This window comes from Propithecus coquereli, unplaced genomic scaffold (assembly GCF_000956105.1).
Source record: "Propithecus coquereli isolate 6110/MARCELLA unplaced genomic scaffold, Pcoq_1.0 Scaffold34, whole genome shotgun sequence".
NCBI lineage: Eukaryota > Metazoa > Chordata > Mammalia > Primates > Indriidae > Propithecus > Propithecus coquereli.
In genome coordinates this window covers 11,037,521-11,044,723 of record NW_012149063.1, presented here as the reverse complement: position 1 = coordinate 11,044,723, position 7,203 = coordinate 11,037,521, and the positions used below count along the sequence as shown (strand labels likewise).

The window sequence follows — 7,203 nt, the reverse complement described above, 5'->3', positions numbered from 1 at the left end:
CCGCCTCGGCCTCCCAGAGAGCTAGGATTACAGGCGTGAGCCACCGCGCCAGCCTATTTTTTAATTATTTTTTATTATTTCAATACGATTAGTGTTTGCATTATATTATACCTGTTTAGAATTCAAGTTTTCTTGGATCTTTTTCATATTCTGAAACAAAGACATTACTATGGAAAATCCTATACAATTGCAGGTCTTTCATCTCAACATTTCACAAAATACACAAGTCTCATTAGAAACTGAGTACTTTTTAAAAATTCCCATGGCAACATTTTATTAAGAGAAGCCTAATAAGTGTGGTTTACCCGCATTGCTTCCCCACGAATTCCAGCATGCACAGACAGTGAGCACTGCCGTGTGGTTCGAATGCTTTCCATGACCACGCACAATACTGCCTTTCTGCTATTCCTTGACTGACGGATCAAGCTGTGGTCAAAGTTAATTTTTCTAAAATAAAGAAGATACATTCACAAGACTTTAACATCTAATTATATATAACCAGGTACATTTTTTGCTTTCATATGTTATTCATTCATGATTCACCTTAACTAGAAGTAAATCAAGGCGGGCCTAATACAAATGAGAAAACACACCCAAAAGAAATTCAATAATCTGCCTCTCCTTTCTATTAATATTTTCTTAAAACATGCTCATATAGAATGTCTTATTCTATCTGTTGAGAGTCTGTTGGAGGAGACATTTAGTATATTTGTGCAGACAGATTCCTGTATTATTTTAATCTAATAATTTAGCATATGTGTGCAGAGCCAAAGTGATTTTGTGCAACAATTAAAAATTTTAAGCCAAATGATTTTGGATATCTACACTTATCCGAAGTTTGAATATACTACTAATTTGAGTATTTCAAACATATCAAGCAAATTACACTAGTAAAATACAACCTCAATGTTTTAAGCATTCTTTGTAACGAAGTTTATATAGTTAAAATATTTAATGAAAACACTGAAGTATATCAGGATTATTATACTGACCGTGTAGTGATTTCTTTGAGTAATGTTGATATTTCCACTTCATGTTTGGTTACTACACCAAATGAAGCTTTTACTGCAATGGAATCTGATCCAGCAACGTTAATCCCAACATCATTTACAATATGGTTGCCTCGCCTTCCATACAATGAAACATCTGATTCATCTTCATAATTCAGTAATTGATAAGATGAAATACCTTTACAAGAAGGAACTTAGTGTTTTTTAAATGTCTTGAATTCAATTTACGCAGATTATATATAGTAACACGTTAATTTACAATTGAAGACTTGAGTACCCAAATGTTAGAAAAATGCAACATTTCAAACCAAGAGTAAAAATAGCAATTCAATTACTCATACAACAAAAAGAAATAGCCAGAATTGTTAAAATGAACTCAAATTTTCTGTGCAGCCAACAAAACGTCTTAAGCATCAAGACCCATTATGTGGTTTAAAGAAAAACAAGTGTTTATAAGCAATAACTTATCAAAATATTAATTTATTTCATAATCTAGCCTTCAAGTACCAATTTGTGTACCAATTATAACTGAATCATAAAACAAAAATTACTTTCGTCTTATTTGACCATGTGAGATAGGTAAGCTGCCCAAATAATATCCTATTTTATAAATAAATATCATATTCTAAGTTGATTTGGTTAATTTATAAAATAATTGATAGATTTGCAAATTATTTGACCAATAAGAGATTCGATACTATATAAACTTTAGACATTGTTAATCGTAATCTTAATGTTAATCCTACTATTACTACTATCATAATAGTTGGTATTATTGACAATGTATACATATTACTAATATAAATGGTATGTGTATATATATCTATATATATACAACCTATGTTTAGGTTACCAATAATACAGCTGAATGAGTAGTCACTCTCAAACATTTAAACTTACCAGCAGCAATTTCTCTGTCTCCTAGCAGAATATCTTTCAGTGTAAAAGGTGTTGAGGTAAATTTATATCTAGGAAACAGAAAGCATCGCTTCTTTTTTACCACCAGACTTAAAGGTTGATATTTGTCAGCTTCACTGAGGCTTGGAACAGGAACTAATCTCCCTCCATCTCCAACTTGCTTGACAAAGCTCTTGGTGGCAGCAGCAAACATATTAATATCAAAACGACATCAACTGCAACCCCCAGATAAATCCATTTTCAAAGAAGAAAATCAGGCACAAATTAAGCTTTGCTTGATTTTAAATATAATTATACACCTTAAAAATACAAAGCGTGGTTTCACCAAGTAGTTTAGCAGTGTACAATTCACTGTCTCCCCTTGTGTGCACAGCTAATGAATTATAGATCAACGGTGTAAAATGATATACTAAAAGCAAGTCTAATTTGGAATGGCAGGCTATAGCACTAAAATGTATACAGAAAACTAATAATTTTAAAATATGACCAAAATCTTTGATGAAGGTCACATTTGAGAGTGATTTGCCACTGACACTGGGCCAATTTTAAAGGAGGCATATAGCCCTATGGGAAACAATGCAATTAAGGCACCAACATTAGTCCTGGGTATCACCTACAATGGATCTAGTCCAAAGGGAATTCCTTCAGAAGTCCACCACTGGAATTCTGGCATCAGAAAAGTGCAGTTTTGAATCCTCATGGTATACATTTCATTAAGCATTTCATTCATTCCATCTTGTTTACAAAACCAAGTGTTAAATATAAATTCACAGAACAGAGGGAAACAATTATATAGAGACCTTTATAAAATACTAAATTAAAGCCATATTACATATAAATAAGTGTAAACTATCATCTAGTAGTTTCTTACTCTGAAGCTGGGAACATAGACTACATCTCTTTGAAATGGAGTCCTGCTTCATTTTTCTCTTTTTCATCCTTATCCCAGTTAACAAGAGCTATGTAAGGTTTTGGCTTGTTTTTAAGTAATTTTGTAGCTAAAAGTAAATTTTAGAACCAAATCTGAGTGCTGAAATATTGTTTTGCCATATGTGGACGTCAACGTTTTGAAATAGCGACTACGTAGTCCTTCCAATAAGATATTCATTAAAACCTTACACTGGTGGAGCGTAATCTACATACATACGTATACAGAAAGAGGGAGAGGAAACTCGAATAGGCTTAATTCAAGCCTCAAATTAAAAAACATAATTTGATTACATTCTGAACATCTTTCACTTGCTTTCAAGTATCTAGGGCTCCCATGCAAACAAAAAATAAATTACTTTTAATAATGTCCTTTCATGCGAGTAGCATTGTGCAAAGCAATCTTCCAGAACACCGAGTAAACACAGGCAGGCATTCTCCAAGGGGCTAGCAAACCCAGAAAGAGGCGACAAGACATGTAATGCGTAGTCTGACCCCACCAAAGGTGGTGCATCCCAGGCAAATGCCATTACAATCGACAACATAGGTCTACAGAAACTGCGTTTGACTGGAATCTGGTCCACAGAAAAGCCTTAGTTTACATCTAACGTGCCCTGCTGGAATCCGCTGGCCCAGCGTTCTACTCGTGACGAAAGCCTAGAAGACAAAGGAGCCCGCACAGCGGGAGAGGAGGGGTCTCTGGACATCCCGGCGTCCTCCTAAAAGCAGGGCTCGGGAACCCGGAGTGCCAGCCGCAGCCCCTGGAGCAGATACACCGGCGCTCCCCAGCTTCCGAGCCAGGCCCAGGGAGGCTCCCCGACAATTTTGCATTCGGAATTTTGAAATCTTTTTCTTAAAGTGCCAGCCCCATTCCTCCATCCCCACCAAAAGGCTGAGCGTCAGGCCTCCCAGACCCTAGGCGCACCCTGGAGAAACCTTCTCTCGGGGCGAGAAACGGCCTCCTTCTAAGGACAAAGAACGGCTGCCTTGAGGCCCCGTTACTGCGGGCTGGCAAGGGCCGGCGGGGCCGGCGGCCTGGACGCCCTGGGAGCCGGAGGCGGGGGCACGGGCAGGAGACTGGAAAAGCCAGAGCTGGAGGAGGGGGCGGGGCCTGGAGTGGGAGGGGCGGGGCTGGACAAGGACTAGGGCCCAAAGCGGGGGCTGCGAGGGGGCGTGGTCGGCGCTAAGACACCGAGGCCCCGCCCCCGCCCCGCCTGTCCCCTTCGCGAGAGGGACGCAAGCTGGGACGAGAGGGGGAATCGAAGGAGGCGGCGGCGCAGGAGCGCTCCTCTCGGGGACCAGCCGACCGGGGAATCGAGGACGTTGCTCTGCAGCGCTTTTCCTTCTGCCGCCCAGCCGTCCCTTCTCGCCATGTCCCAGAGCAGGCATCGCGCAGAGGCCCCGCCGCTGGAGCGCGAGGACAGCGGGACCTTCAGGTCAGCGCCCGGGCCGTCGGGGCCGCAAGGCCGTGAGCGGTGGGCAGCACAGGCGGGGGCGGGGAAGCCGGCTCTCCAGCGGCATTCTGGGTAAAGCTGCGGGAGCTCGACCCCGCCCTCGGCGGCCTGGGCTGGGGTCTGCGGCCGGGCCCCGCCCCTCTAGTGGCCCGGCGGCGCGCGGGGTGGTCAGGTCTGGCGCGCGGTCTCTGCGCCGGGAAAAGGGATCGTGGGCTTGGTCCTGACGGGATGCAGCGCTGGTGCCCGCCCTGTTCCCCTGAGAATCCTCCTACCCGCATTCAAGTTCTCTCTCTGAAGACCTCCCTCACCCTGCTTGCCCCTGTTGGGTGATTGCCGCAGCGGGGCCGGGAGACAGGTGCGGCCGGGCCTTGCCAGCTCTGGCCCTGCCGCCAGGGAGCTGTGGCGCCTTTCCCCGTCACTACTGGTGGCGGCCAAAACTGGCCTCTGTATGCTTCTGCTTTCCTCTCTGATTTAGCATGCAAAGCACACCTTTTCTGGTTTTTGCAGTTTGGGGAAGATGATAACAGCTAAGCCAGGGAAAACACCGATTCAGGTATTACACGAATACGGCATGAAGACCAAGAACATCCCGGTTTATGAATGTGAAAGATCCGATGTGCAAATACATGTGCCCACTTTCACCTTCAGAGTAACCGTTGGTGACATAACGTGCACAGGTCTGTATGCACAGTTAACCCCGATGACCATGCGGGTTGGCATTCAAGACTTGGTGTTGTTTTTCAGTTCGGAAAAGTGCTCTTTTTGCCAGAGACAGCTATGAGGAACAGGCTCTGAAACTGAGACCTCTCATCTCAGGTCATTAGGACTTTCCAACTTCATCTGATTCCCCCCCTAATTTCTCTTCCCCAGATACCAAAGAAGCTCAGAAACTAAAAAGTTATCCAGGCATTCTGCAAGTCTTTCCTACCCTAGTATCCTCTTAGGGTTCTAAGAATTAGAAGCAGGAAAAGTTTTCGGAGCAGTCATAGCTGTGTCAGTAGGTACTGTCAAGTTTCATAGATCGTAGCAGATGCCAGGAGACACAACCCCAGAATTTTCTGACTTTCTCCCCTTTCTGTATGGACTCATTTGGCAATTTAGGTCCGTTGTACAAGACTTGATGGTGTATCAAAGCAAAATGAGGAAGGGCAGAAGATTCCCATATACTATATTGCATAGCAGCTTCTAGTTTCTGAAACTGAACAGGTATTTCCAATAAGATAGTATCCCCTTTTTATACTTAAATAGGTTCAGAAAGATAATAAGTAACATGCCTAAGGTCACATAGCAATGAAGTTTCAGAGTTCAGACTCCTGGCGGTAAGCTTGATCAATAGATAAGTTAAGTTGCTCATCTGTAAATGTAGACATTGTTTTTCCTATGTATCTATTTAATTGCAAACAAAAAATATTGAATGCTAAATTTAACTTGGAAGACTGCCAAGAAAGAAATTTAGTAGGAAGGCTGAACTTCCACCATCTGGTAATCTGAAGGCATCATTTGTTTGTGTCACTGGAAATCTGGAGTCCTTTATTTTCATTGAAGCCACTTTAAGACAAGTTTGAAGCCTTTTTGTTTATGTGAGGCAGGTGGATTGTAGGTGCTAGCTGGAAGGGTCCTCATGTAAACCATAGGGTCAACATTGCCTTACTACTTTAGTCTACTTTTAAATATTCAGGGAGAATTCAAGAAAAAGTAGCCTTCCCCACCCCTCCATGTGTTTTAGACCAGGGATTAACAACCTATGGCAACCATTGCTTCTGCCCTCTTTTCTCACACTACCCTGTCTTCCCATGCAAGCTCGTGTGCCTTCTTGGCTTCAAATACTATCTAAAGGCTAATAATTCTGAAGTGTCTGTCTTCCAGCCCAAGGCCAGTTACAGAACAGTGGATCGGCCTGTGCTTGCTAGGGCATCTTTGCTTGGGTGATGCAAAGGCACCTCCATCTTTCACGGTCCCAAACCAAATCCATCTTTTCCCTCAAACGCATTCCCCCTCCATTCCCTTTCTCTGTAAAAGCACCATAATCACCCAGTTGGTCAGCAGAAATTGGGGTTGTCTTCTTGACTCTTTTTTTAAAATTTTTGTTCACCTAATCCATTATTTCCCAATGTTTTTAATGTTTATAATTTAATTTACTTCAAATGTCTGTGCTAAGTGAAAGCTACTGAATTAGAACTTCAACAAACTCAAACCATTTATATCCTTTACCTATCTGTTAGGTAAACATTTGCACTAAAACATTTTAAAATTATTTTACTTACAAAGTCAAAACTGCTATTATTTGATATATCACCAATCATTTAGCTTGTATTATATAAACAACATAATGTGCCAAGTTATATAAACCCACCAAGTTCTCCCCATGGAGTTTCCCTTTAAATTCACAGAAGTGAAAAATCTAATTCAAAAACTATAAGAAAACAATGGGTATAATAAACAGATTAACTTACTGAAAAAAATCTTTAAAGATGTTTAACCAGTCTATTTTCAATAAAAATGCCATATTCTCTTTTGTCAGTTTGATCACACAGCTCAGGATAATTATCAGTGAGCTTCCTGGTCTGTTCTGCAACACTGAAACATCCCACACCCAATCCATGTGACCTGGCCCACACCCAGGCAATGGAAAGTTTTTCTCCCTTTCTAAAAATTTTTTTCCCTAAACTATAACAGAACCTGTAAAACAAGTCATTATGGTCAAAAATGTGACCTTATTATTCAGATTTATTTGGGAAGAAGCTTTAAGGCATATATATTTTTTAATAGTTAAAAATATATACACAGCTGGGCGCAGTGGCTCACGCCTGTAATCCTAGCACTCTGGGAGGCCGAGGTGGGTGGATCGTTTGAGCTCAGGAGTTCAAAACCAGCCTGAGCAAGAGTGAGACCCC

General features: G+C 41.7%; 2 protein-coding genes across 4 annotated transcripts in view; one reads left to right on the top strand and one right to left on the bottom strand.

Moving 5' to 3' along the window:
* Nucleotides 1-3,810, bottom strand: part of DFNB59 (deafness, autosomal recessive 59) — a 7,933-nt gene extending 4,123 nt beyond the window's left edge. Inside the window, exons 1-4 of one of the 2 annotated variants that reach the window (XM_012650726.1) lie at nt 3,488-3,810; nt 1,911-2,143; nt 993-1,188; nt 306-447 (exon numbers count right to left, since the gene is read on the bottom strand). In XM_012650726.1, the coding sequence (XP_012506180.1) occupies nt 306-447; nt 993-1,188; nt 1,911-2,121 (549 nt within the window). In that variant the 5' untranslated portion in view covers nt 2,122-2,143; nt 3,488-3,810. Of the gene's footprint in view, nt 1-305; nt 448-992; nt 1,189-1,910; nt 2,154-3,487 lie in introns of those variants that run through there. The other variant, XM_012650727.1, reaches the window with a different exon arrangement.
* Nucleotides 3,811-4,024: 214 nt separating this feature from the next.
* The window catches only part of PRKRA (protein kinase, interferon-inducible double stranded RNA dependent activator), a 24,404-nt gene continuing 21,225 nt past the window's right edge, over nt 4,025-7,203 (top strand). The window contains exons 1-2 of one of the 2 annotated variants that reach the window (XM_012650799.1): nt 4,025-4,291; nt 4,817-4,986. In XM_012650799.1, coding sequence (XP_012506253.1) covers nt 4,227-4,291; nt 4,817-4,986 — 235 coding nt within the window. In that variant the 5' untranslated portion in view covers nt 4,025-4,226. Of the gene's footprint in view, nt 4,292-4,603; nt 4,665-4,816; nt 4,987-7,203 lie in introns of those variants that run through there. The other variant, XM_012650800.1, reaches the window with a different exon arrangement.